This window comes from Setaria viridis, chromosome 2 (assembly GCF_005286985.2).
Source record: "Setaria viridis chromosome 2, Setaria_viridis_v4.0, whole genome shotgun sequence".
In the NCBI taxonomy this organism is placed as follows: Eukaryota; Viridiplantae; Streptophyta; class Magnoliopsida; order Poales; family Poaceae; genus Setaria; species Setaria viridis.
Window position 1 is genome coordinate 37,330,571 of NC_048264.2, and position 27,622 is coordinate 37,358,192.

At 48.0% G+C, this 27,622-nt stretch overlaps 3 protein-coding genes and 1 non-coding gene across 4 annotated transcripts; 2 read left to right on the forward strand and 2 right to left on the reverse strand.

Annotated features, from left to right (window-relative positions):
- The first annotated feature begins 1,323 nt into the window (after nucleotides 1-1,323).
- Nucleotides 1,324-7,446, forward strand: LOC117845073 (beta-galactosidase 12). Its single transcript, XM_034725962.2, has 19 exons — nucleotides 1,324-1,587; nucleotides 1,727-1,822; nucleotides 2,247-2,359; nucleotides 2,454-2,520; nucleotides 2,595-2,687; nucleotides 2,971-3,114; nucleotides 3,347-3,438; nucleotides 4,176-4,281; nucleotides 4,376-4,460; nucleotides 4,559-4,677; nucleotides 4,786-4,953; nucleotides 5,044-5,225; nucleotides 5,312-5,421; nucleotides 5,520-5,629; nucleotides 5,871-5,978; nucleotides 6,067-6,168; nucleotides 6,274-6,419; nucleotides 6,529-6,874; nucleotides 7,004-7,446. Exons 1-19 carry the CDS (start codon nucleotides 1,390-1,392, stop codon nucleotides 7,133-7,135), a joined length of 2,517 nt encoding a protein of 838 aa, XP_034581853.1. The 5' UTR covers nucleotides 1,324-1,389; the 3' UTR covers nucleotides 7,136-7,446.
- Nucleotides 7,447-10,047: 2,601 nt separating this feature from the next.
- On the reverse strand, nucleotides 10,048-10,119 carry TRNAP-UGG (transfer RNA proline (anticodon UGG)). The gene has a single exon. It is a non-coding gene; the product is annotated as a tRNA-Pro (tRNA).
- A 138-nt stretch (nucleotides 10,120-10,257) lies between these two features.
- Nucleotides 10,258-13,342, forward strand: LOC117845074 (uncharacterized). Its single transcript, XM_034725963.2, has 9 exons — nucleotides 10,258-10,679; nucleotides 10,779-11,016; nucleotides 11,105-11,229; nucleotides 11,575-11,608; nucleotides 11,696-11,742; nucleotides 11,882-12,016; nucleotides 12,627-12,691; nucleotides 12,815-12,902; nucleotides 12,996-13,342. The coding sequence occupies exons 1-9, from the start codon at nucleotides 10,321-10,323 to the stop codon at nucleotides 13,153-13,155; spliced, it is 1,251 nt and encodes a 416-aa protein (XP_034581854.1). The 5' UTR covers nucleotides 10,258-10,320; the 3' UTR covers nucleotides 13,156-13,342.
- A 2,348-nt stretch (nucleotides 13,343-15,690) lies between these two features.
- Nucleotides 15,691-17,907, reverse strand: LOC117845075 (SKP1-like protein 20). Its single transcript, XM_034725964.2, has 2 exons — nucleotides 17,431-17,907; nucleotides 15,691-16,130 (listed from the first exon to the last, which is right to left on the reverse strand). The coding sequence occupies exons 1-2, from the start codon at nucleotides 17,779-17,781 to the stop codon at nucleotides 15,957-15,959; spliced, it is 525 nt and encodes a 174-aa protein (XP_034581855.1). The 5' UTR covers nucleotides 17,782-17,907; the 3' UTR covers nucleotides 15,691-15,956.
- Between the last annotated feature and the right edge of the window lie 9,715 nt (nucleotides 17,908-27,622).

Here is a 27,622-nt window from a genome sequence, read left to right on the forward strand (position 1 = left end):
TGCAAAAATATTTTGCTGATAAAGTTAAGAAAAAGGGCTGGCAAAATAAAAAAAACGGCATGTAGCACTTGCACCAGAAGAAGTGCTTTGTGCCAGAAGAAGCGCTGCGCACCAGAAGCAAGCAGCGCAACCTGCGCGCCAGAAACAGAGCAGGGGTTAGGAGTAATTAGGGGTACAAAAGTCATTTTCCCTCTAACATCCTAAAGATTAGGATTCCATCCAAACAGCCCACTCCTAAATTTTAGGACTACCAATTTCTAGCTCCTAAAGTTTAGGACACTACTAAACTTTAGGAGTTTGTATCCAAACACGCCCTAGGACCCCTTGGCCCTCCTAATGAAAATGGCCCTCCTAAAGTTTAGAGGTGCACTTTTAGGACCCATGTTTGGATGCACAAGTCCTAAAAGTGTCCTAAAAGTGAACTCCTAACATTTAGGAAGGTGTATCCAAACAGGGCCTTAGAGCTAGTGTGCTAGCTCAACTGTTGGAGGAGGCCTAACACATGAGCATCAGACCTACCATGTAGCTCTAACGGTTGGAAATGTCTTGGGCCTCCTCCGACAACGTCAATTCAACTAGCTCATGTGAATCTACCTTACCACTTTGCTTACATGAAAGAGAGAAGGTGAGGAGAGAGAGCGTACTATCTTTTTTTTTTTTTGCAAAATATACCATCTCTTCTTTAAGAGCTAGGTCATATAGAGAAAGTGAGTTGCACACTCAAGATACTTTGAGCAATGTGCTATGAGACAAATCATTAGAAAGTTAACATTTTACTATTTCTTTTACTATTTCTTATATAAAATGGATAGTGCACTAACTCAATAATTAGAGAAAGTCATAGTAGTACCTTGCCTTCTCCTAGGAAGATACCTGACAGTATTTTGCATTTCGAATGTACCAAAGAGGCAAAGACCAAAGTTGACCCAAACTGTTGATCTCCACCAATACAAATCTTGACACTTCAAATTTGGGACCTGTCGGTCAGAGAGCCTATTGGGCTCCGGCTCAATAACATGTCGCTGCTGCTGACTGACAGACACACACACACACACACCGACAGCTACGGCCCAATCTAATCCCAGCTGGGCCATGGCGGGCCAAGTGCCGAACCCATCTCCCTCGCCGCGAACCGGTCGTCGCTTGCAAGCTTTTGCAGGGATCTCCCCGACCCAGCCAGCGCCCCGCGGCCGCGCGGCCGTCCACCTCCACTCGCAGCCCCTCCTTTCCCGCGCGTCCGCTCCACCGCAACGCCCCGCGAGCTCGTCCCCTTCAAAGCGGCCACCTCCTCCCCCGACCCCTCGCTAGCGTCGCCTCCCCCACCCTGCCCTCCACCACCTCCCCTCTTTCCCCCCATCCCCTCTCCTCCTCCCCGCAATTCCGGCTCACATGACCGTCGTCCGGGCCGCGGCCGTGCTGGTGGCCGCCGCCGCGCTCGCGATCCTCCTCCCGGGATGGGCGGCGGCGGAGTGGAGCCTCACGAAGAAGGGAAGCATCGTCACCTACGACGGGCGCTCGCTCATGATCGACGGCAAGCGGGACCTCTTCTTCTCCGGCGCCATCCACTACCCCAGGAGCCCGCCTGAGGTACGCTCCCGCGCGCGCGACTCTTCTCCCGATGAGCCGAGCCAAATGCTGTAGCGGCGTGCCGCTGCTGCTACCAGCGCCAGTCCTTGTGCGGGTCGGCTGGTCGTGGTTGATCTTGGAATTTGTTGTTGTCATGCAGATGTGGCCGAAGCTGATCGAGCGGGCCAAGGAGGGCGGGCTCAACACGATCGAGACGTACGTATTCTGGAATGCGCACGAGCCTGAGCCCGGCAAGGTAAAGGACAAATGTTCATATGGACTCTTTGGCAATCAGCCGCAGCAAAATTAAGGAGCATGCCGTCCTAGGCCTTGTTTACTTCCCTCCAAATTCCCAACTTTGGCACTATGCAAAAAGAAGATTCCCCATCACATCAAACTTGCGGTACATGCATGGAGTACTAAATGTAGACGAAATAAAAAACTAATTGCACAGTTTTGTTGTACTTTATGAGACGAATCTTTGAGCCTAATTAGTCAATATTTGGACAATAATTCACAAATACAAACGAAATACTACAGTTGCGCATTTATGACAAAATGCCAATTTTGCCACTCCCAAATTGGAAACTAAACAAGACCCTAATTTTGGTGGTGTTGTATTTGTATATTAGACAGACAGTCAGATGCTAATTGTAGCTCATCTGTTGCACGTGTTGCAGTACAATTTCGAAGGCAGGCTCGACTTGATCAAGTACATCAAGATGATCCAGGACCACGGCATGTATGCAATTGTGCGCATTGGGCCTTTCATCCAGGCAGAATGGAACCACGGGTCAGTGCGTCCAACTAATTGTCACTCTGCTGTCCAGTATGCTCATATCATCTGATTGTTTCGTGTGTCTTCTATTTTCTCTACTCTCTCCCAGTGGTTTGCCTTATTGGCTCAGAGAGATAGGCCACATAATATTCCGGGCAAACAATGAAGCATTCAAGGTAATCAAAGAATCTAATGGTTGTAACAATGCACTCAGGAGTTGTGGACTGATGGATTTGGACTTTTCATGCAGAAAGAAATGGAGAAATTCGTGAGATTCATAGTGCAAAAGTTGAAGGATGCTGAGCTATTTGCATCTCAAGGAGGACCCATCATTCTAACACAGGTCCACTAATTTCCAATTCAGTCGCGTCATTTGTTAAACATGGTTATCGTTACCCTATTCACATAACTAATTTTATGGTCCATCGGAAGGTACCAATGGGCACCACTGGTTATAACATAGGAGGTACCAGTTTTTGGTACCGAGGTATCATTTTTTGGTATCTACGTACCAAAATCAAAGTTATAATTTTGATAGCTCTTGTTACCTTCTGATGGACTGTAAAAAGGCTCTATTTACATATGTTCAACACATGCCACGATTCACTCTTTGCATGTATGCACAGATCGAGAATGAGTATGGGAACATAAAAAAAGATCATAAAACAGAGGGTGACAAATACCTTGAATGGGCGGCTCAAATGGCCCTTAGCACACAAACCGGAGTTCCATGGATAATGTGCAAGCAGTCTTCAGCTCCTGGTGAAGTGGTAACTTTCTGATCAGTGGTGAATATCTGTACATAATTTTTTTAATGGCTCAGAAGATTTTTACTGCAAGTCTATCTTGAAAGTATTAATGAATACTATTCAGAACCGGAAGAACATTATATCGCTTTCCCTTAAAAAAACATTAAATCACTTAGAAGTGGCATGCTCTTTTCTATTGAAAGAGTTGAATTAGTTCAGTTTAATCTTTTAATTTGTTTCTCGCTCTCACTAGATCCCTACTTGCAACGGAAGGCATTGTGGAGACACATGGACACTACTTGACAAAGATAAGCCTATGCTTTGGACTGAGAACTGGACTGCACAGTAAGTTCAAGTAATTCACACTCAACATTCTTTTTTCACCAATTGTGTAAGTACTATTTTAGCCAACACAACTAACAATGGAATTGCACAATGGAAAGAATGGAGTGGGATGGAATATGTCGCACTGCTAATAAAAAAAATTCTAACGCTGTAATGAAATGATTTATGACCACCCAATCATGTTGCACTTTTTCATCTGTGTGGTTACCATTAGGTTCTTGCAGCATCCTATCCTTGAGCCATGTTCCCTTTTTGTTTAAGAACTGGCCACTCTGTATTTAATTCCGAATCAGAAGTTCCATCCCCTATTTCGTTGAGGAAACCGTTGTACGCATACTTACATATTAGAATATAGGAAGTAAGAAAGATATAATTGAATAATGAAGCACCATTGCACCACCAGTTAGCAGATGGACTGCATATAAACAACAAAGTAAACTGCCCTATGCACCAACTAAAGCAAAACTAATAACCTGAAAGCTAAAGGTCTGCTGTGCTTTAGGATATAGTTAGTGCAATGTTTGCTAATTCTAGCACATTTTTCTGTTAATCTCCATAAATGGTCCTCTTAACTAACAAGTGCATTCTAAATTAGGAAAAAAATAAGTGCTTTGCACTGCCTAAAATAAAAAGGCTATTCTCTGTTCTGTAAACAATGGGTCCCCCATCCCTGCACACACGAAAGCTACATACATGAAGAAGTAATATCTTCTTCTATTTTTCCTTGGCATACGCAGATTCAGAGCATATGGTGATCAATTAGCTATGCGTTCAGCTGAGGACATTGCATATGCTGTCTTACGATTTTTTGCAAAGGGTGGGTCATTGGTTAACTACTACATGGTACGTACTTTCATTTAACTTTTGAATACATTTTCAAATACTTACAGGGAAGTATGGAGATTTATTACGGAATTTCATTTTAACTTGTCAACAGTATCATGGTGGAACAAATTTTGGAAGGACTGGCGCTTCTTATGTGCTGACCGGATACTATGATGAAGCTCCCATGGATGAATATGGTTAGATCGTATCACCATAACATTTCTGTATTAATTTTTATATTCTTCATTAATGGTCCTCTTAAGAAATATCTAATATGGTCCATGTATTTTCACAGGTATGTGCAAGGAGCCCAAATTTGGGCATCTTAGGGACTTGCACAATGTAATAAGGTCATACCAGAAAGCATTCCTCACGGGAGAACATTCATCTGAGAAGTTGGGTCATGGGTATGAGGTTGGGAATAACTTCCTCCATCATCTCAGAACCTGAAAACATAGATTATTGTTTGACACTGTTTTATGGCCTATAAATCAATAATCTTCCATGTTGTGATTATTGCAGGCACACACCTTCGAGTTGCCTGAAGATAACCTGTGCCTCTCTTTCCTCTCCAACAACAACACAGGGGAAGATGGTACGGTGACCTTCCGAGGGGAGAAGCACTATGTGCCTAGCCGTTCTGTCTCCATTCTTGCAGGGTGCAAGAACGTGGTTTACAATACCAAGAGAGTATGTTTGCTTACACTTAGCCGCAACTGAATTAGGACCTAGGTTTGAGGTGAACATAGGGCTTTGATTCATATTATGACTATTTGGCAGGTGTTTGTACAACACAGTGAAAGGTCATTCCATACCTCAGAGGTGACGAGCAAGAACAAATCGTGGGAAATGTACTCAGAACAGATTCCGAAGTTTCACAAGACTAAAGTCAGGACAAAGGAACCTCTGGAGCAATATAACCAAACAAAGGACGCTAGTGACTACTTGTGGTACACCACAAGGTATCAGTCCGTCTATTGTGCTTAGAGTTTTAGCTCAACGTGCAGAAAATTCACTTGGCTGTATTTTTGTTTGTTATTATGTGCAGCTTTCGTTTGGAGTCAGACGATTTGCCCTTTAGAGGTGATATCCGGCCTGTGCTTCAGGTCAAAAGTACTGCACACTCGATGGTTGGATTTGCCAATGATGCCTTCGTAGGTAACTTGGACCAACTCTGTAACAATCTTGTTCCTCCAAAGACACTTGCCTGTTGCAAGTACAAATTATTGTACTGATCAAAATCACCGTCTTCGTAGGAAGTGGGCGTGGAAGCAAGCAGGTAAAGGGTTTCATGTTCGAAAAACCTGTTGATCTGAAAGTAGGTGTGAACCATATCACATTGCTGTCGTCAGCGATGGGAATGAAGGTAAGAATTTGTCGAAACTATGAAATATGTTTGCAAACAAATTTCATAGTTTTGGTCACAGTTTGCAACTTGGAATGGCTGATTTGGTTGTAATGGTCTAATGGAGGTAGACAGACACTTTTCTTTAAAGGCGGGCATATGTAATTTATATCATAACTGGTAGGGGATGGGTGTGCTCAGTTAATGCAATAATCCTGAGCCATCAGCTCCAAATTTGCATTTTTTTCGCTATCTTCTGCAGGACAGTGGTGGCGAACTTGCTGAAGTAAAGGGAGGCATTCAGGAGTGCCTAATCCAAGGTCTCAACACTGGGACGTTGGATTTACAGGTCAATGGCTGGGGCCATAAGGTAAGTTGAAAAGATACTCATTTCCTTGGAAGGACAATGCGACCGTGTGGTAAGACCTGAAATCCTCCACACACTTGGTTCCAAATAGGCTGCACTGGAAGGTGAGGACAAGGAGATCTATTCGGAAAAAGGTATGGGCAAAGTTCAGTGGAAACCGGCCCAGAATGACCAGCCGGCCACTTGGTATAAGGTAAGTTGAATCACGAATAGGAACACCTCAGATTTTGGAAACATCAAACATCCATTTCGATTTTTGTTGCAATCCTCAGTGTTACTATCTTCACTGCCATGCTAGAGATACTTTGATGAGCCAGATGGAGATGACCCGGTTGTTCTTGATATGAGCTCAATGAGCAAGGGCATGATTTATGTGAATGGTGAAGGCATAGGTCGATACTGGGTCTCATACAGAACTCTTGATGGAACTCCTTCTCAAGCACTGTAAGTCTGTAAGCAAGTTCACCTTCAGTTGAAGCAGGCCTACAGTTCTTGGCCTACAAACCTGCAGAAACAAAACTCATTTCATTTTCCTCTCCCACCCTCCCTTCAGGTACCATATTCCTCGTCCTTTCTTGAAATCCAAGGACAACCTCTTGGTTGTGTTCGAGGAGGAGATGGGCAAGCCGGATGGCATCCTTGTCCAGACGGTGACGAGAGACGACATTTGCGTGCTGCTCTCGGAGCACAACCCAGCGCAGATCAAGACGTGGGACACGGATGGTGACAAAATCAAGCTCATTGCAGAAGATCACAGCACGCGGGGCACATTGTCGTGCCCCCCAAAGAAGACAATCCAGGAGGTCGTTTTTGCCAGCTTTGGCAACCCGGAGGGCATGTGCGGCAACTTCACTGTAGGCACTTGCCACACTCCCAATGCAAAGCAGGTCGTTGAGAAGGTACACACTTCTTCGTGCTGATGCATGTTACCATCTGTAGTGTTTCTTAAACCTACTCCATCGCACCCACAACCACAAACAACGTTTTCGACTCTTGACTGATACTGACCTGTGGAATGGAATGGACAGGAATGCCTCGGCAAGCCGTCTTGCGTGCTGCCGGTGGAGCACACATTGTACGGAGCAGACATCAACTGCCCATCAACAACTGCCACACTGGGGGTGCAGGTGAGATGCAGTTGGGAGAAGAAGGGTGCTTGAGAATAACGAGATGGATGCTGCCAGTTGATGCCTCAGCGTTTTTGTTTGTTCATCCCCTTCGGTTCAGCAATGACGCTTATGCCCCATTGGTCTGCCGCTGCGATTGAAATGTGATTGGAACATTGCTTGATCTGGGAGCTAAAATGAAACGAGTGAAAGGGTAGATGCTGATCAGACCGAAGATGTGTGTTTCCCCCTCTTTTCCTTCCGCGTCATGTTGTTTCATGTAATGTAACCATCACAATATATAGATGTTGAATAATCATGATTGATAGTATAGATCTTAGGGCATTCCAACTTTTAAGCAAAAGACTGTTCGAGATTGGACTGACTGGATTGCTTCCTGCAACGGGGATATGAGTGTTCCCGTTCAGAAAAAAAAATGGAGATGAGTGCTGTGACTCTAATCCGACAACTTTGATACTGCAAATGCTGTGCATGCTGACCTTTCTTCCACTTTGTATACAGAATATGTCAATTTTACAACTTTGACGTAACGGACCGGACGAACCGGCCCCGCGTCGTTCCCGCTTGAGCAACTCAGGCAGCGACCATGCACCCCCCCTCCTCTCCTTCCCTCCCCTCGCCGCTGTCGGAGGGGCCTGTTGGAAGCCCGTGTCGGCCCCTAGGACGGCGACGGCGGGGTTTTCATTGCCGGCTTTGGCTGTGGGTGTCTGTCCCAGGCGGGGGACATGGCGGATCCACCGGAACTAGTGACAGCGATGGCTTGGGGTGGCGAATCCGGCGCCTTGGAGGCTAAATCCATGCGGAGACGGAGGCAAAGGCCATGGAAGAGCGGCGCGGCGGATTGCGGCGACCGGGCCTGAGCGCGAGGCGGAGACGGAGGCGAGGCGGCGGTGGCCGGCCCAGCGGCGCGCCGATGTGGGATGGAGGACGCGGCGACCTTGGCGGCTCACCCCTGGCGGATCGGGGAGGCTGCGGAGGCGGCGGCCGCAGGCAATTGCAGCAGAAGGAGGGCCGACGGCGCGGTGGCGGCTCAGTGCGGGAACGGCGATGCAACATGGAGCGGTGGTCGATTGGGGGAAGGCCGCAAGAGGTGGCTGCGCGTGCGTGAAGGCGCGTGGTGCACACGACCGGCCAGCGGCAGCGGTTGGTGCGGTGTGAGGCCGGTCGCCCAGCGTGGGACGAGCAGCGGACAGGCGCGGAGCGAGCAGGCCACAGAAGCAGGGACGACGCGAGGACCCCAACAACGGAGGTGGAGGTACAACAGCGTGGCGTGTGGAGGCGCGGCGGCGGCACCGCCCCGGATGAGCTGCCGTGGTTGTGGTCCGGGAGTGGAGCGTGCAGTGAGGGTCGAGATGCTCCGGGCAAAAGCCCTCGCCGACGTTCTTGCTCGTGGAGATGACGGCGGAGCCATAGGGCATAATTTTCCCCGTTGGGGACGTCATGTTGTAGCCTCAACCCTGCTGCACGGGGTTCTCTGGGTGAAAACGTTCTTTAGATCTTGGATGAGCAACGGTGGCGCCATTGGCGTTGTGCCCTCCTTGGAGGCATCGTCTCTAGAGACCCAACTCGATTTGTAGCATTGTTGGTCCATTGGTTATGGGTGGCCGCATCCGGTGGCGGCAATTCCGCCGCGTGGCAAGCTGGACAGGTGTTGCCGAGCCCACGTGGAGGCGGTCGCAGTTATGGTCGCAACCAGGGGTTGTCACATGGTTGTTGGATTTGGCTGCTTGTAGCGGATCACGACGGTTGGCGTTGCCTGGCAACGGTCAGTGCGATGAGGGACATCATCGGAGGACGACGCTTGCAGTAATGGCATCGTGGGACGACTAAGCTTGCAGCGGACCGTGGCGGGTTGCTCAGCTTCGCTGGGCTATCTAATGCGGTACATCGTTCAAAGACGGCGCAAAGCGACTTCTTTAGCTTGCTAGCACGGTGGCGGAGGCTATGTGCGCGGGTGAAGTAACGAGGAGATGTCGACCTGCGGTGGCGGCTTGGTTGATTGATGGAGATCTTAGGGAGTAAGGCAACATTGCTCACCACTCTGACAGTAACAAAAGAAACGGATCCGTGACGTGGAGTACTGTGGCGGGTGTGGCGAGACCCCCACGTGCGGTGTTTCTTTGAGGCGATGAGAGCGAGGTGGGGTCCAATGGCGGATGTGACGAGGTCCCCGCGCGTTATGTTATCGTGGTGGCGACTGCGAGGCAGCTTGCGAAAGGTCCAGATTCGGTAGTATCACCCTGTCAGGTGGAGTGTGGTGTTGCAGCGGCATTACGACGGAGGGTCCCGCATGGCGTGGCCTGCTCGGTGCGGTGCGGTCTGTTTCTCTCGGTTCCCTGCTGACACAGGGCCATGTGTGGAGGTTTTGGTGACTACATTAGCGTGAGAATGTTGGTGGGGGCTGCGGTAAGGCTTCGGTTCTACTGCCGTTGTCAGGCGGAGTAAAATTCGCTTGAGATGAGTTGAGTTCGACGCGTGTTGATGTCCCAATCTGATCGGGTGATATGTTGTTGAGTTAAGCTGATTTGCGATGGTATGGTGCGCTATGTGTTTGTGTTGCTTTGTTCCCATTTGTTGTTTTCGCGCAGCCTGGGTTTCATCTTATTTTTAATATAAAAAGAATATGTCAGCCTGGGTTTCATCTTATTTTTAATATAAAAAGAATATGTCAATTTTTAAATTATTGAACAATGAAAGAAGGACAAATGATCTGTATTACCTCTTGCAATGAGCTAACTATCAAAATATTTGCTTTTGCAATTGATTTATTGCACGTGGGCATCGTTTAAAAAAAAGAATATGTCAATTTTTAAATTATTGAACAATGAATGAAGGACAAATGATCTGTATTACCTCTTGCAATGAGCTAACTATCAAAAGATTTGCTTTTGTAATTGATTTATTGCACGTGGGCACGTTGGAAAATACGAACTAAAAAAGGGGGGGGGGCGTTGCGAGAATCGAACTCGCGACCTCTCGCACCCAAAGCGAGAATCATACCACTAGACCAAACGCCCTCAGATGATATTTTATGGTTTGTATTCTATTTACACAAACATAACTACAAATTGTACCTTTTCCCTCCAAAAATTCCCTCTTTTCCTCACGAATTCTCGTTTCCCTCCTCGCTTCCTCCACCTACATCTCTTGCCCTTGTCACCTCGCACACGCAGATTCCCCAGTACCCCGCTGCCCCCCACCCGCCTCGCCATAACCAGATGGCGAGCGCCGCCGACGACCTGGACCTCCTGCTCTCCCTGGGCGAGGCCGTCCCGGAGACCCCTCCCTCCTCCCCGCGCGCCGCCGATGGCCCCGGGTCCGGCGGCGCCTTCACACCTCCGAGGACGGCGCGGCCCGGCGGCACCGACATGTCCGTCTTCCGCGACGCCGTCAAGGATTACCTCGAGGCGGCCCCCGAATCCACCTCCCGGCTCCCCGAGCGCCCCAAGCGGCCCAAGGCCACCGAGACCCTCGTCGACAAGTACTCCGGCCTCCGCATCAAGCACCTGACGCTCTCGCCCCTCGAGATCAGCAACCGCTTCGCCGACATCCGATTCGTGCGCATCACCGCGATAAAGTGAGGTTCCTTTTCCCGATCCACCCCGCTGCTGGGTTATTCAGGTTTTTAGCTCATCGATTTATTGGGCGTTTTTCTTTTCCCTGTGCGTGTGTGCAGGAACTCTGTGGGGAGCGACAGGTTCTCGGGCTGCTGGGCGACGGCGGGGGTGTTGCTAGACAAGGGCGTGCCGCGGGTGAGCGCGAAGGGGACCAGCTACAGCATCTGGAAGATGGGCGCCCTGGACGAGACCGAGGTATCGTTGTTCCTGTTTGGGGATGCGCATGTCCACTACTCCGGCGCTGCCGTTGGCTCCGTGTTCGCGCTGCTGAATGGAAATGTTCGCATGGACAATGGGGTACTTCTCGGCTGGCATTTTGATGTTTTTGGTCGCTTGTCAGCTGTTCTGTTGCTGATTTCAATGTGTTGGTGATGTTGCTGTGCAGGGCAAAGGGTTCTCTGTGAGTGTTGCTTCAGTGGGGCAGATGTTCAAGATGGGAGTTGCAGCGGACTTCAGTCTCTGCAAAGGGAAGAGGAAAGACGGGGTGGCTTGCACCATGGCGATAAATAAGTAAGTGTCTTCAAACCCATGGAATGTCTTGTCATTTCAGTAGCTTCCTATCAGTAAACTTTGGAAAATTCCGAAACAACGATGTACACAAAAGTAGTGAGAAGCTTTTGTGATCAGTGATTGCCACAGCTTTTCACAGATATCAGCAGAAGGTATAATGCGCTAATGTGGCACATTTTCAAGCATGTGGCTATGTGATTGTCTTCTTGCTCTCGGACTCAGACTCTTAGCAAGATGAGCTTTACTGTTTTTTATTGCCTAAAGCATCTCCTGCATATTATGTCTCAACTACAAGAATGTATCAAAGCTGCCATTATGTGACTAGATTCTCCTCTCTTTTTCCAGGAGCAAAGGAGCATATTGCAAATTTCATTCGTCGGTAAGGATATACCCAACATTCAGCAACTGATATGAATAATTGGATATGCATGTTGCATGATTCATCATGCTTCTTTCATTTTTGCAGAAGACATCACAGAAGTACACTACTGGCAGAGTGGAGCTTAAGGGCGGGTAAGGAAAACCTTAAAAAGGAGTACTAGTCCTTTCCTTGATGGCTCCGCATTTTATGTTTCTTTTGTTCGTCCTGATATAATTACACAGTATCATTTTGGGCCATGCGTCATTATATACGATGACTTTTTCCTTTCAGAAACTTTCAATTTGCTTCCAAACTTCGATCTGAAGGGATTTACATGGTCAACCGGTCCTCAGAACAACCCAACCCAAGAAAGCCATTCCAACCAGTTAAAGTAATGTCAATCGATGGGCTAAAAAGGGCTTTAAGGTATGTAAACTTGTAAAGAGCTATTTGACATTAGCTGCTCCGTCTACCTAATCTACTGGTTGTTCACCTGCGCCTGATATTTGACTAGTTTGTATTTACTGTTCTTTTCAATTCTGTTTGGTGATGACTAAAAAAAATGAATGCTGTCGTGTTTCCTTAAAAGACCAATTTACCACTGTTCCATCATGGCCATTGCACTGGTTATTTGCATTTGGATTGTGGTATACTCCCTGCGTCCCAAATTGTAGGTTGTTTTGGCTTTTCTAGGTGCATATGCACCTAAATATAGTGTATGTCTAGATGCATATAAACATCTGTGAACCTAGAAAAGTCAAAACGACCTACAATTTGAAATGGAGGGAGTTGGATTTAGAGCCTGTCATTCAAAAGGAAATATAAACAGAACCCAATTCTGCAGTTACACCTTTTGGAGATTATCTAGTGTTATATAATTGTGAACGAAATTCTATGCCTAAATTTGTGACATCTTACAGGATTCTTTGATGAATGTAATCCAGCTTCTGATTAAAGTATGCAGGACTGCAGTAGCCTTCGAAATAGTATGAAATGATTGATGTTGTCATGCTTAAGTTCTGATTTTTCTGTGCAGCAATGCAGATAGAGTAACTACTAAGAACCAGTCTCAGGGTATAAGATTTCTTTCCCATGTTACAGGTAACCTATTTTTCCCCTTCACAAGTAATTAGAATTGAACTTAGCACCAAATTCATGAAAGAAACTGTCATCAGATTGGCGCCTATTACTGACTGATAAACTCCCATCTGCATAATAAATCAGCTAATATGGACAATAGGAGATCAACTGTCCAAAGCAATGGTTCTACAAACCAACAGCAACAGAAATCAAAGTTCAGCTTGAACAAAAGGTCAGTCACAATATGCCGTGCTTTGCTTAAAATGGTCTTCAATTTTCTATTAGTCATCAGTGACATCAAAATAAACAAGCTTGTGATTTGTAGTTCGTCATCATCTGGCGCCAAAGGACCACCCATGCAGGGTTTGGGTAAGCCAGAACAAGATTTCAAGAGACGAAAAGTGAATAATCCACCAGAGAATATCGTTGAGCTTGATGCAGTCAGCTCAGACGATGATGAGATCAATATAGTACTGCGACGCTGATTGTCGAGTCATGTACTAGGAATGGCAATGTACTAAAAATGGTATAAAGTTTCCAAAAAAAACTAAAAATGGTATAAGCAAGAGTTTTCAGGAATATTTCATTCACATGCTGTACCCAGGGAATAGACAGATTATCAGATAACCATCATTTTCTGTATAGTATATTGTGCTGTACAAGATTCGTCAATTTTCGTCATTTTCACCTGTTTGTCTGTTGAACAGCAACAAGGGTGCTCGGGTAGACCCCCGGCGTTTGGCCATTGGGCGGCCATAATTGATTGGGCGGTGCGCCCCTTTCGGAACAAGTGCATTTGCCTTTTGACTTTGCGATCGAATTTTCGTTGTGCTACATGGTCTCTTGGATTCATGAATTACCTAGGAGTACACGTTACGTTGAGTCGTTGAGCACGACTTGTAAATACATATCTTAAAGCAACTCTAAAAGTTCCTTAAAATTACTTCAAAATCTTTATTTTTTTTTTACCTCCAACAACCTCTCCATCCTTCCCGTAAAAGTAAAAATACGCAGACGTTAAAAACACAGATCGGTGCTTCCCCAATCGCCAGAACTGCTCCTTTCTGCGTGCTATCCGTTCCCACTGCTCGAAGCCCGTCGAGTTGAAGTAGGCGCGGACAGGCTCCTTGTCGCCTCCGCACGCGGCCTCGACCTGGGCGCGCCGCCGGCGCTCGGGATGGAGAGCGAAACCGCCGCCGCCGCGGGCAGGGAGAGTGGCGGCGGCAGGGGGGTTCCGGTGCACGACCAAGGGTGATGCCTACAGCTATGGTGTCGTGCTCTTGGAGCTCCTATCGGGGAAGAAGCCGATTGATCCTAATGAGTTTGGAGACAACAACCTTGTTGGATGGGTGGGTGAAGCAGATGGTGAAGGAGAACAGAAGCTGTGGGATCTTTCGATCCTACCCTGACAAACACAAAGTCAGGGGAAGCTGAGCTCTACCAGTACCTGAAGATCGCTTGTGAGTGCCTTGATGACCGGCCAAAGAGGAGGCCAACCATGAACCGTCCGTCTTTTGAGATTGACCAGTACTTTTGGGGCAAAATTTACCAAAAACTATCCACCTGCCTGGTTACGAACGTACCCGTTCGCCCGCACAGGAACGCCTCCTCCCGCCGCCCCCGGACAGCCGCCGCTCGCCGCCCGCCGCCCGAGCAGCATGTGATGGCAGATGCCGACGGGGAGGATGCCTGGAAGTGCGCGAGGTCATGGCGGCGACGAAGCCAGGCGGCCGCCGGTTGCCCCGGGCATCATCGAGCACCACCGCCGTCGCGGCGAAGCGCGGCTGGTACGGCGCCGGAGGCAGCCGCACGGTGGCCTGCTGGCCGCCGGCGAGCGGCGGCTTGTCCGTGGAGGAGCACGGCCATGGCGGGGAGGAGGAGCAGAAGCAACGCGCAGGCGCGGTTGGTGCACGGCGTTTAGACCTCAGAGGATTCTTTTTTGCAGGCTTGTTGGATACGGGAGCCGGAAAAATGAAATCGATCGATGATTTCGATTTCAACTCGATTTATTCGTCTCGCGTGCGTTTTTGTTTACATTGTGATTTGAATCTTCGAGGATTGAGCTGTCCAGAGATGCCAGACGGCTAAGGTTGGCAGGAGTTAATGGTGGCTAGCGGGAGGAAGAAGGGGCTGACAAAGCGGACCCTCTCATGAGAGAGGAAGAGAGTTGAGGGGATAAACCGTGGATGACACAGGTCCACGCGATAGTTTATTTAAAAGTCACATATACTCAAACCAAACACAACCAATCACTAATCACTAGATGCGATAAACTCGCACCGTGAACACCAAACAAAAGAGAACCAGCATCGCGAAAGAACCATGAACCAAACACATCCCGAAGCAACGCCTGACACCAAACCAAATCAAGGCACCATGGACCGCGCAGCCACTGCCTCCAACCAGAAGAGCCGTGCAAACCGAAACCGCTGCACGCCCGAGGTAGACTGCGATCCAGCATGTTTTAGGGCCTGTTTGTGGAGCCTAGCCTGACTCGAACCAGCCAGTCAGATCTAATGTACGTAGGAGCATTGTGTTTGCACCAGCCAGCGAGGCTCTGAAACATGCTGGAGCCAGACCCAATGCAGGAGCCAGACCTAATGCATGTAGGAGCTCGTATAAGGACCTGTTCGCAAGAGCCAGATGGTTCCTTATATAAGGACGGGTTGCATGAAATTAAAATATATAAATAATTATCGTAATGATATTTATTACGAGAAACTTTATCTTATAACTCTTAGTTTATCTTATTACTTCTAATATTAATCAAAATATGTTAATATCATTTAATATGTGCTAATAATACATTAATAATATCATTAGATGGTTAATTACCCACAATTAATTACCCTCACCAAACAGGCAACCAAAACTAAAGGAGGCTGGCATCCAAACTAAAGGAGGCTGGCATACGGTGAGCCTGGCTCACACCGGTGCAGGACACCAAACAGCCCCTTAGCACACCACAAAGGAAAAACAAGAGGGGCAAGTCAATGCAAAGCAACCAGCGAAAGCGAAACTGGGAACGAGGAATAGCCAGCAATGCTTGATAACCAACCGGCCTCTTAACGATCCAGAGAGCATCCACCAATGCACCAAAATTACTGGAGTCAGCAAAATAGTCTGCTCACAACCAACCGAACCTACATACACCTTCTAAGCGATTTGTTAAACCCGCGACAGTCTATAGCTGCTCCAAACTCATGACATCCTGAGTTCCTGACGAAGCACATTCCCGCTGGCCTGGTTATTGGAGGTTGCTGTTGTTAGAGCCTCAGCCTCAGCCTCATTCGAAGGCCCACTGGTTCTCCCTCCTCACTTCCTCCTCTTCCTCAGGTGTGAAGTCGTTCTTGATGTTGAAGGTCTTGCGGATCTCCTCCGGAGTCTTCCCCTTGATCATGTCCGCGACGGTCTGGCAGGTCAGGTCCAGCAGCCCCTTGATGTCCAGGTAGTTTGCAGCCTGTCAAGACCAACATATGTCAGGGGTTCTTGTCAAACATTCATGAATGCAGCAATATGGACAAGCCAGACAAATTGATAAAATGAAACAATGAAGTCGATAAATATATATCTACAAGTACACAATACATTCCTACAACGTGCATCAAATTTAACCTGTTAAATATATCAATCCAAGGCAAAGCTGGTATTATCCCAGCATTGAACAGTACCTAAAGTTTATCCATGCCTTCTACTGTGCAAGTATAGCAATCATGGCAGAATCATAGAAAAATTACAGTTAACAGTTAAGTGCCAGCCAAACCATTCATAATTACCAACTGAACAATTTCAAATATCACATAATAAGATATCTAATAAAAAATATACAGATCAAGCAAATAGAAGACAACCTAAACATTGAAAACAGCCGAACATGTCTAAAAAATCATACATCTCAAGGAAAACAATCAACAGTGAAGAATAAAAACATGCTGCAGCATCCATAAAAGTATCACGAATTTAATACTTACTCAAAATCTTAATTAAACAGCACAGAAATCAATACCACAAGGAGACAAATCAGGACAATCATATTAAACATTGGCTTACAGTAACATAACATATGCTGTTTGAAAGGAAACAATAAAAAGTAAATAGCAGTAAGACAGACAAACAATTTGCACCAAACCCACAACAATGCCCCTCATAATCTCTAACAAACTTATCATAACAAACCATTCTAGCAATTGGAACAGATGATGATATCCTGAACTCATTCTGGACAGTTCAAGACCCTTAAATAGGCACTGGTGCACAAATTCTTCTCATACCTACATAATAGCAATTGAGGTACCACAGGAATTTGACCCAATAATATACAAAACTAATTTGAAAGATGATACAACTTTAGAAGGAGCATATTAACAAAACTCAACAAAATCAGATATAATGTAACCGAATTTTGACCTAAAACATGCCAGAAGCATGTGACAGACATACCATCGCTAGGGATAAAAGTGGGTCAGCCAACAAACTCACATATAGGCTTAATTAAGGGGGTTCGGAGCCCACTTGCGTCCCTAGTCATCACCACTATACTAGTCATTTGCGCACATAAACCCCGAAGGCAACAGTAGCAACACAAGCACAGAATAGCATAGCAATAATTCCAAGTATTTGCCAATCTCCGCACAAAATAACCCTACTCTCAACAAGGAGGCAGCAACCCAATCATCAACCTTTCAGTAGAGGGTACAAACAGATCTAAACAATGATCGAAGTGGTAGGGACGGGAGGAGAAAATAGGAGGGGGGCCTCACCAGGATGAGGTCGAAGAGGGTGCCCTGGTCGACCTTGACGAAGTCGGCATCGAAGGTTTTGAGCTCATCCTCGGAGGCCTTGTTGGTCGCGGCGGTCGGCTCGGCGGCGTCCCCATCGCCATCGGCGCCGCGGCGCGCCTCGACGTGCTTCTTGCAGTACTCGATGACCTTGGCGAGGATCTTGCCGTTGACGTTGGGGATCGGGATGCCGTTGTCGGTGCAGCCGTCCTCGATCATGTGCAAGATGGTGCGCGACTCCCTCGCCACCGACTCCTCCACCTCGAAGTTTTCCTTGTCGCAGCTGACCAGCATCAGCATCTTGTCCTTACCCGCCGCCGCCGCCGCCGCCATCGATCCGATCGCCGGGTTGAAGAGGTGTCGGAGTGGGGGGCGATTGGTGTGGAGTGGAAGCTGCAAGGCAAAACCCTAGGCGGCGGAAGCGAAGCGATCGCGATGGAGGGGAATGGGGACGGGTTGCGGCTTTATTGCCGGCGCTGCGGAGGGGAAGAAGGCTCTAGAAGACGGTACCTGTTCCTGGGCCGGTATGTTCTGTTTGGGCCTCGGACGGGCTGGAGTGCTGGGCTTTTTGGGTTTGCGTAAGGCTGAGTAAAGAAAGAGAAAAAAAAAGTGTCTAATATTATTATTACAAGTCATTCTTTGCAAAAAAAAAAATACAAGTCGTTAAAAAAACTTGTTCTTACAAATTTATTTTTTAACTAAGTTGTGGTTTTTAAAGGAAGTGTGGCCAATAAAATTAAAACCGTAATCTTGCAAAAGTTTAGCAACAAATTATGTCTATGACGTCTGAGATATATGCTAAAAAACTGTAGTAAATTGCAAACAAAATAGCAGTATGAGAAATTATGGTGTTTCTAATGGTGTGGCAATGTTCGGAAAAGGCACAAATATCCCTGAAATTTTAAGCATCGGTCGATTGAATCTTCCCCTCAACCCGGTCGGCATATGTCGCGACGTTTGATCGTACAACGAGGAGGGTAGGTAGCTTCGGCTCAACGTTCTTCCTCCATCTCTGGCTGATGGCGATAGAGACATAGGAAGCCATGTTTCGAGGGAGGGGGTTTAGGTTTTTGGCTCTCCTTACCGGACTTAGGACGTGTTTGGTTTGGCCTACTAAACATTAGGGGTTAAAAGTTGCTAAACTCTATGGGCTAAAGTTTAGTCCTAGCTGTTTGGATTCATGAGCTAAACATCATTTATTATGCTGAACAATAACCTATTTGCCCCTAATAATTGGTACCCCTCCCTTTTTCCCAACTCCCTGGATTTTTACCTTCTGCCACAAGTAATCCCGAGTATTCATCGATGTAGGGGGATACCTCATCCTGGGAGTTTAGATCAAGGTTTTCCATGCCAACCCTCCCAACCGATACACTTGGAGCCGCCGGTGCCCGCGCCAGGAATTGGGACAGCAGCTCCAACTCGTCGGGGTCAGGGACGGCAGCGGAATGAGGGAAGGATGGAGTCGTCGAGGATGAAGCCCCTTGCGAAAACCAATCACGGTAACCGTCCATGGACACGGGGTGGCGAAAGGAGCTGTGGGTGGCGGATGGGGATTGAACAGGGGGTGGCCGGATTCGAGGACGGCACCGGCAAATGGAGCATGCGGTGGTGGATTAGGGGGCGGCGGCTAGGGGGTGGCAGTGGATGGAGAAGGGGGTGGCGAATGGGGATTTATCGGTGCGATCCGGGGGGGGGGGGGGGCGTCCGCCGGCGGGGATGCGCAAGGGGCGACGCCGGTAGGGATGCGCAGGGGGCGGCACCGACGGGGATACGTGCGGTGACGGGATGGCGCAAGGGCACCGGCTCTAGGCTCCTAACTTGTGTTTTTGTAATTAATGATAGCCTTGGTGGACTAATAATTTCTTTAATAATATGAGTATAGGTTAGTCCCATAGTTGAAGTGAGCATCAAAGGACACTATGGTGATAACTTAGATGGTTTGTACGTTGGAAAGCTCAAGGCAAGGTATATTGACCGGATTAATAGGCTAGATAGCCGTACTATTGTGGCGGATCCACTTCGGATTTGCTTGGTTAAACATGATTAAGCCGCATGATACGCGACACTCATGCCTAAACCAAGTAAACACGAAGTGCCATCGGATTCCATCCGATTTAACCACTTGAACAGGACCAAATAGCAAACCCACACGAAGGTGAGCGGTTTCAGATAATACAACAAGTCCACCGAGTTAACAAATTAACCATTTAGTTTGGCCATAAAACAACATCAGAGTTTACAAGTTCAGAAGAAAAAAAATAGCAAAAGGTAAAACAACTAGCGGAAGCTAACTCATCGGGGTCGGACATCCCTGGTGAGGCACCGGGACATCAGTGATCCCTCTTCTCGCCGTCCGAGGAGGGATCCCACTCAACCGTCCAACCCGGAGGGAGTTGGGGCGGCCAAGTGCCAGCAGGGGGAGGCTCAGAGGCAGCAACTTCACCTGAAAAAGAAGAGCCACAACAAGGCTGAGCTACTAAGCTCAACAAAACTTAACCGACAGGGAGTACGCTACTCCACCTCTTCTAGACATGCAAGGCTTTTTGGCTGAGGGGTTTGTTTGCCAAAAGCGCTAGGCGTATTCCTACTTTCAAGTTTTAGCTCAGGTTCTAAGTTCACTATCCGGTCTAAGTTTGCAACCTACTTCTAAACAAACATAGAACCAACCAAAGATATATACATCATCATCAAGACCATGTCATCATCAGATTCTTTTATTACTCAGGGTGACATAGCGATCAAGCAGTCTCAAACTGTGAGAGGCAGACGAATCGATTCGGGTTTCTTAACCATGCATGGCGAACCTAATCTCACGACATCCGCGCACCATAATGGTCGCTTCCTGTGTTGGCCGTCCCCATCAATTCCTAGGCGCGTGTCAGGTCCAAGCTTCCCTTGGCATGCAATGCTCCACAGTCCCGGTCTCTACCGTACTGTGACCGCACTTGCACCCACATGATGCACCATGGGAACCTCGTTCCAGGGATAGCAGGGGTATAAGCCACGCCCTAGTTCAATCAGGTACTAGGCTTCCCCATCCCATACTAGGTATGAGATTAGTACTTTCAAACACTTGATCACGAACACCACCACTGTCGGGCCTTAGCAAGTTTCATAGATAGACGGGGCGATCAGCCGACCACCAAAAAATTACCCAAATTCCTGCCCCGTCCATCGTCCTTATAGTTGTAACAGAAGGGAAACAACCAACTCCTACAACTCGTGAGTAACAGGAAATCACTCGGCTTTTACCGTTTCCTATTTAAGCAAAGCATCTACTCGGTCCAACAGCTAGTGTTCAGATCAAGGGAGCTAAGTTATGCAAGCTATGGTTCCAAACAATTTCTATACGTAAATGCACAAGCATGTTAAAGAAGGCATGCGCAAGTTTGGTAAAACATAGGGGATTCATGCATCCGGGGCTTGCCTTCGAGCAAGGAGGAGGGAAACTGCTCGTCTGCTTGGGCGGCTTTGGCTTCTGGAGGCAGGAGCTTGGCTACACCTTCATCTTCTGGCGCCGAGTGCAGCTCGTAGAAGCCGTCGGCGAGACGCAACTCTACATGAATGCAATGCATTGGTTAGCATTTAGACGGTTATTTCAACAGCAACACTTGCAAGTTTGAGCCCAGAAACTTGCGGCAAGCTACAGGAGGGTGGGGAGGTTCGATGGAGTTGATGGAGATCAAGATATAAGGGTCGGACGGGGAGAAACTTATGATCTGACCCTTAATTTAGAGGAATAGAGGTGCTAGGGGTCCTCAGACGTAACGCTGAAAAGTCCCCAAGTTTTATACATATACCCTCGGTTCAAGGAAAAAGATACAGCCGAGCCCTCGGGCGAGGCGGAAAAAGGTCGGCGGAACAGACAAGGGTCGGGCGAGACGGAACCGGGGTCGGGCGGATAGGAGGGGTCGGACGAGGCGAACAAGGGTCGGTAGCTTACCTTCTTACAGATGAGGCTTAAGCGGAAAGACTAAGGGGCTTCGGACAACGGTGAGGATGTCCGGTGGTATTCCGGCGGCGGCGGTGCTTCTGGTGGATCACAAGCAAACTCTTGTGCAGCACGGGGAGCAGTGGCTGGTGGATTGGGGGAAGGTGGTGTTTGAGCGGAGAGGAGAGTTCCTCAGACTTAGGCGGTGGTGCTGTAAGCACGAACAGGGAGGAAACGGAAGGGCAGCGATGGCAAAGGGGAACTCCAGCGGGGCTCCGGCATTCCATTTTATAGCTACGCGCAAGCGAGAAGAGGGAGCGGCGCGAAGGCCGGGAAAAAAGCGATGGAGTGCTCTGTCGGGGCGGCGATTGAGCGACGAGGGCGGTGGAGCAGGACTTCGGGGATGACACCGGCGGTCATTGGGTACCGATGTCAGGGCGGCGCAGGCGCGGGTTTGCCGGTGGTTGAGATTTGGTGGAGGTGGGCGTCGTCGTGCGGTGGATCTGATGGAAGTGACCGGGGAAACAGCGCTAGAAACGAGGGCGCACAGGTGAGAAGACAGGCGGCTGCAGTCGCGCGGGCGAGCGCGGAGCAACAGATTGTCGGGGCGGGGCTTGTGACAAGGTGGAAAAGGAGCTATCGCTGCCGCAGTCTGGGTTGGCGGAGGAGGAATCATCGCGTAGCGAGGACCGAGGCGGCGCGACTGTGGAGAGGTGACGGAAAAGACGAGCGGCATCGGGCTCTGCAGCCGGGATCTGGTGATGTGATAATGGGCGCGGGCGGCGAGGTGCTGCAGAAAGGGTAGCAGAGGAGCTTCCGTCGCGATTGGGGAAGGGGGCGCGAGAATCCATCCGGTCGTGGCCGGCGACGAGGCGGAGCGGCGGGCGTCGGAGGTGTTGAACCACGCGGCTAGGGGACTCTGAAGCGGGCATGCAACTCGAGTGCGCCTATCACGGGAGATCTGGGAGAAAGATCTTGTGGGTCCCTCTGTCAGTCTCGGTGGTCCACGGCTCGAATTGAAGGGCGGCGTTGTGGGGTGACTTAGAAAGATCCGACGGTGGGTTGGGGGTCGGCGAGGTCGGAACTGGGAGAAACACGGCGAGGGGTCGGATCGAAGGGGGTCGGGAGATCTGGAGGTTGAGCACTTAGGCTTGGTAAACTGAGACAGGTGATAAGGGACTCGGATTAAGATTGACGCGAAGGATTTTTTTAACCGAGGTCGTTACAACTATCAAGAGGGATCAATTTCATCTACTTGACGGTTCTATAATGCCACTTTGCTCAAACAATTGCATTGCATGCATATGGACCAACATAGTTTGAGAAAGTGAAAGAAATGAGAAGAAAAACATGTTCTAAAAGAGTGCTGACCGCATAAAGGTGGACAGTCCGGCCCTACAATGGTACAGTCTGGCACGCATTAAATGCTGAAGTAGCCGTTGGACTTGAACGGCGGACAGTCCAGGCCCTAGGAGGCGGACGGTCCGCCAGTCCCCTATTTTCATGAGTTTTGAACCTAACAACTAGCTTTTGGAAGAGGGCCTATATATACTTCACCCCCGGGCATGGGTGAGCTCTCTTGGCACTTTGGAAAGCATTTGTGATATTCTTAAACTTTCTTCCACCTCTCACTCACTCACTTTGTTTAGAGATTGCATTCTTGTGAGATTGAGAGCATCCTAGTGCATTCATCAAGAGTTTGAGCTTTGTGGCACTAGAGAGTCTTCAAGCAAGTGTTATTGGCTTATTACTCCTGGAGGTTACCGCCTCCTAAACAGCTTGGAGATTGTGGAGCCGTTGAGCCCTTCAAGGAAGATTGTGAAGGAGCCCTGGCTATTCTTGTGAGGGGTTTGTGCTCACCTCGCCGGAGCGGTGAAGAGCGACACTAGAGATTCTTTGATTCAAGCCGACTCAAACATCAAGCAGTGTCTTGATAGAGGAGCGGTTGAAGCATTGAATCCCTGTAACGCACGGTATAGAGGAAGAAGAAACCTCCCAATTTCGATCTAACCCCCTACTTCTTCCTATTCGTGAAACAGCCCTCCCACCTCTCTCAAAGTTTCTCTCGCAGATATACCCTTCCACCTCCCAGAAATCATTACAAACAAGTCCTTGATTCTCGCAGTTTAGTTCTAAGCCTTGTTTTACGCCCCTAATACATGGTTATCTTGTTATTTCATGCGCCAAACTTCCTCCAAATAATCCCAAATTTGACCACGGCATCCTCCAATATATTCCCGCCGAGTCATCTCCAAATTCCATAAAAATGCTCGTTCCTCCTAATTTTCGTTCGCGTTCTCTGTTCGAGCTCGATAGGTAAAATGTTATTTTTATTTTCTTTATTGTGTGCCCGATTGTGTGTGCTGTAGATCGTGGAGTACCTGAGGAGGAGCTTGAGGAGGAGTTTGACCGCGACCCCGAGCCCGAAGACTAGCACCGCGAGCAAGGACTTCCAGAAGGCTTTGAGGACGGCAAGTCCAATCTCACCCTTTGATGCATATTTATCCTAATTCTTCAAACACAACCTATTAGCCTATTTTATAAAATTGCATATTGTTTTACTACTGAAACATGGTTGGATAGCCACCCCTTGATTGTTATGATTATTCCTTGATGTACTATAATTATCTCTAAATATGATTTGCTCTATTTGGATGATAATTACTCCTAGAATGCTTAGGATCTTGTTACACAATTCAATCGTGACTACAATGTGTTTTGTGAAAGAATAAATATGTGAGTATTTTAAAAAAAGGAAAATGGGTTTTTGAAAATAAAGGAAGGAAAGGCTTAGATGAAATGGGTGGGTGTTTCTTGTGTGAGTAGTTGAGAAAGGTTGGGAGATATCCATGAGGTAACAGCTTAGCATAAATCCTACTAGCTAGTCTGTTAGTCATCAGGAGAGCTGGTGAGCAACGGGAGACCACGGAGAAGGAGTAAGATCTTTGTGACTTAGGTCTCGATTAAGACCTCGTTGGTAGGTCATTAACCCCTTGGTTGCTTCCGTGTTGGCTAGTCAAGCTTAGCTAAGGTGGGTAATGGCTTTGATAGGATCTGCACCGGCACTAAGGTGATCGTGCTGCGGTACCCTACTTGTGGGAAAAGTGTACAACCTCTGCAGAGTTAAGAACCTATCCGGGTAGCCGTGACCATGGTATTGGATAAGTTACGGCTTGGTCACATAACTAGTGCTTGGAGCTGGATAATTTTCATGGCGTGTGTTGGATTTTGGAAGTGTCCGGTAGTTGTGCCATGAGCTACTGCGGACGGGGAGTCTGGTAGCATTAAAACTTGGATCCTTTTTGTAGGATCAACCCCACCTATTGATTTGGCTACTAAACAAAATACTTTGTGAAAACCTTTTAAAAAATGAACCCTTGCAAGTGTTGAAAATCTAGCTTTATTGCAAATAAACCTTAGCCTTATCCTTAATATATCCTTTGCATATTCTTGATTGTATCCCCTCCGTGGATGGGGTTGGACTTGTTGAGTAATTTTGTACTCACCCTTGTTTTGTTGCTTCAGAGGAAGACCCGAACTTCGTTGTCAAGGATTTCGAGTAGGAGGTCGCTTCCGCACCCAACGCTGCTTGTGGTGTTATCCTTTGCAGGATGCTTCTGTTGCCGTGTAGTCTTGAGTGCTGTCTCTTGACAGTAGCTTGGCTTGTTGTTGTTGTTTATTTACTTATCGTTTTGGCATGGCTTTCGCGCCCACTCCCCCAGGAGTTGTACGATATTTGAACCATCTGTTGAATAAATGTGTTATCAGTCTCCTGGGACTAATAATTGTGTCACATTTAGTCTCTACTTATGTAGGGACGCTTCATATGAGGCAATATTTTTATGTTCAGAACAAGTACGGTGAGAGACACTAGTGACAGGAGTCGCGGGCATGCACGATAGCCCGAGTAACCACCAGGGCACATGCTCGTTTGGTTTTCAAATTTACTGCACTTAGATTGGAAAATGCATAGTTTTACATGCTCATGCACATATATATTAAGTGTAATAACCACTTCTTTACTCCTTTAACCAAAGAGAAAGGTATTCATGTTTTCATGAGTGGTGGAACCCGAAAAATTTTATAGGTGGGCCGAATTGTAGCAAAAAAAACTATACAAAAAGTACAAACACACCCCCAATCACATTAATATGATGCACAAATTATAGCAACATAGTGGATGAACAACATAAATAAAGTTTTAGATGATACCTCAAATTTGAACAATAATTGATAGTTCTTGTACCATATAGTACATGGGTACGAACAAAATAAATGAATTTTTAGATGATACCTCAAACTTGAACAATGATTGATAGTTCTTGTACCATATAGTTCATGGGTATTGCGATTTTATGCTCATGGTCATGGCCACAAAATTGACACCAAAATGACACTATGAAATCTGCATTCAATTACACTAATCCTTATGCTGTAACCCACAAATTCTTAAGTTGATTATTGGTAAATATATTTGAGAAATCTGAATATTAGAATCCGTGCATGTCTATCTAAAAAGAAGAGGAAAAAGTTATTTTGATGTCCCTCATTTATCGCCTCAGTATCCCTCAACTTTAAAATCCGTTTATTTCTTATCCTTTGGCTGTTTTGAGAGTAGTTTCGCATGACATGGCACTAGGTCCCACATGTCTGACGGTGAGCCCCACATGCCAGGTGGCTTTATTTCTCCTCTCTCTTCCTCCTTCCACTCTCTCTTCATCCTCCCATACAACGACGTCCAATTCGTCATCCCCATCTCGATTTGTCATCCTCAAACTCCGATGGCAGCTGCGAGCGGGGCCTCGACACATGGTGCGGTGGCGGCAGCGATGGCGTGTGGCACCAAGGGCAGCGGCCGGGACACGAGGGACACACTGGAGGCGTGCGGGATGCTGTATGGGGCGGTGTCAGTGTCGGGGATGCGGCTCATGCATAGGTACCTGGCGGCGCGGAGCTAGGGTGGAGGTAGCACGAGGCGGGCTGTCCACAGGAGGGTGGCCATGGCGGGCGGTGGTGCACAAGCAGCCGGGGAAGAGGCCGATTTCCAACGAGGTGGAGCTCGCATGGCCAACAAATAGGTCGGAGAGGTAGAACGCTAGGTGAGAGAGGTTCGGGTGCAGGGGATTGGGAATCGGTGGTGCGCTGGTGACGAATTTGGTCGGCGGAGGAGAGGTGGCCATGGTGGTGTGAGCAGGCTCAGCGGTCGTAATTCCATTGATTGTCGGCGTGGAAAGGCTCAGCTTGGCCGAGGAGCGGCTCAGGCATGTGCGCGATGGGGCCACGGTGGCCTTGGTGGGGGCAAGTTGGTTTTCGTGTAGGGTGGTCGGAAAAGCTCAGCTCATGCTCGGCTTTGGTCCGTGCGGAGTAGAAGGAAGAAGAAAGAAGAATGGGAGGCACAAAGATAGCCGTCTATCTACTTCTGCCCAACCCGCTGCCGCGACTAAAGCTAAGCCTGAGCACTTGGTCGATGACGAACTTGAGCCCGCAGATGCAGTAGCCGAGCACCTTGGCCTTGGGCAGCTCTACCGTGGCGCCGTTAGCATCGCCGTCCACCAGGTGGGGCTTCTTGTGGCTAGCCCGATGCTCACCAAGTGCTTGGAAGGATGGGAACTACCGGCACCCTGTGGCGGAGCTCAGGCTATCGTGCCCGCTCATAGAAGAGAGAGAGGATGAAGAGAGAGGGAAAGTAGGAAGAGGGGGAAGAAGAAAGCCACTGGCATGTGAGGCCCACCGCTAGATATGTGGGACCTAGCGCCACATCATGCAAAACCACTCTTAAAACAGCCGAAGGACCAAAACTAAACGGATTTTAAAGTTAAGGGACAGTCGATACCTGGTTTTGCACATAGGGGACGAAACTCAGACTAAGGCGATAGATGAGGGACGTCAAAGAGGACTTTTTCCAAAAAGAAATGGAGGGAAACCCAGTTAAAACATCTTAGACCATGCCACCGTGTTTGGGCCTTGGAGCAGTGGATCATGTGGCCCGTAAAGTTTCATGGGCTTAGCTGTTTTCATTGTATTTGAGCGCTTTTTCATTCTATTTTATAAAAATCTTCATAGAGGCATATCCTTTTCTCCTTTCCCCTTTAGTCCTTTAAACCATAAGGGCTAGTTTGAGAGCGAGGGTAGAAAAAACTAGGGAAGAATTCCCACGCTAGGGATTTTGATGGCAAATCAAGTTCTCGGTGGGGATTTCTGATTTCCTGGGAGGATCTCCCCGCTGGTGTTTGGAAACCC

What these genes read in the sequence shown, in the direction of transcription:
- LOC117845074 (XM_034725963.2), top strand. Translation starts at nt 10,321, where the DNA reads ATGGCGAGCGCCGCCGACGACCTGGACCTCCTGCTCTCCCTGGGCGAG. An exon ending in GTGCGCATCACCGCGATAAA is followed by an intron (nt 10,680 to 10,778) that starts GTGAGGTTCCTT and finishes GCGTGTGTGCAG; the next exon opens with GAACTCTGTGGGGAGCGACA. An exon ending in AGAGTGGAGCTTAAGGGCGG is followed by an intron (nt 11,743 to 11,881) that starts GTAAGGAAAACC and finishes TTTTCCTTTCAG; the next exon opens with AAACTTTCAATTTGCTTCCA.
- LOC117845075 (XM_034725964.2), bottom strand. Translation starts at nt 17,781, where the DNA reads ATGGCGGCGGCGGCGGCGGCGGGTAAGGACAAGATGCTGATGCTGGTC. An exon ending in CCCTCTTCGACCTCATCCTG is followed by an intron (nt 16,131 to 17,430) that starts GTGAGGCCCCCC and finishes TGGTCTTGACAG; the next exon opens with GCTGCAAACTACCTGGACAT.
- LOC117845073 (XM_034725962.2), top strand. Translation starts at nt 1,390, where the DNA reads ATGACCGTCGTCCGGGCCGCGGCCGTGCTGGTGGCCGCCGCCGCGCTC. An exon ending in ACGAGCCTGAGCCCGGCAAG is followed by an intron (nt 1,823 to 2,246) that starts GTAAAGGACAAA and finishes CACGTGTTGCAG; the next exon opens with TACAATTTCGAAGGCAGGCT. An exon ending in CATTGGTTAACTACTACATG is followed by an intron (nt 4,282 to 4,375) that starts GTACGTACTTTC and finishes ACTTGTCAACAG; the next exon opens with TATCATGGTGGAACAAATTT.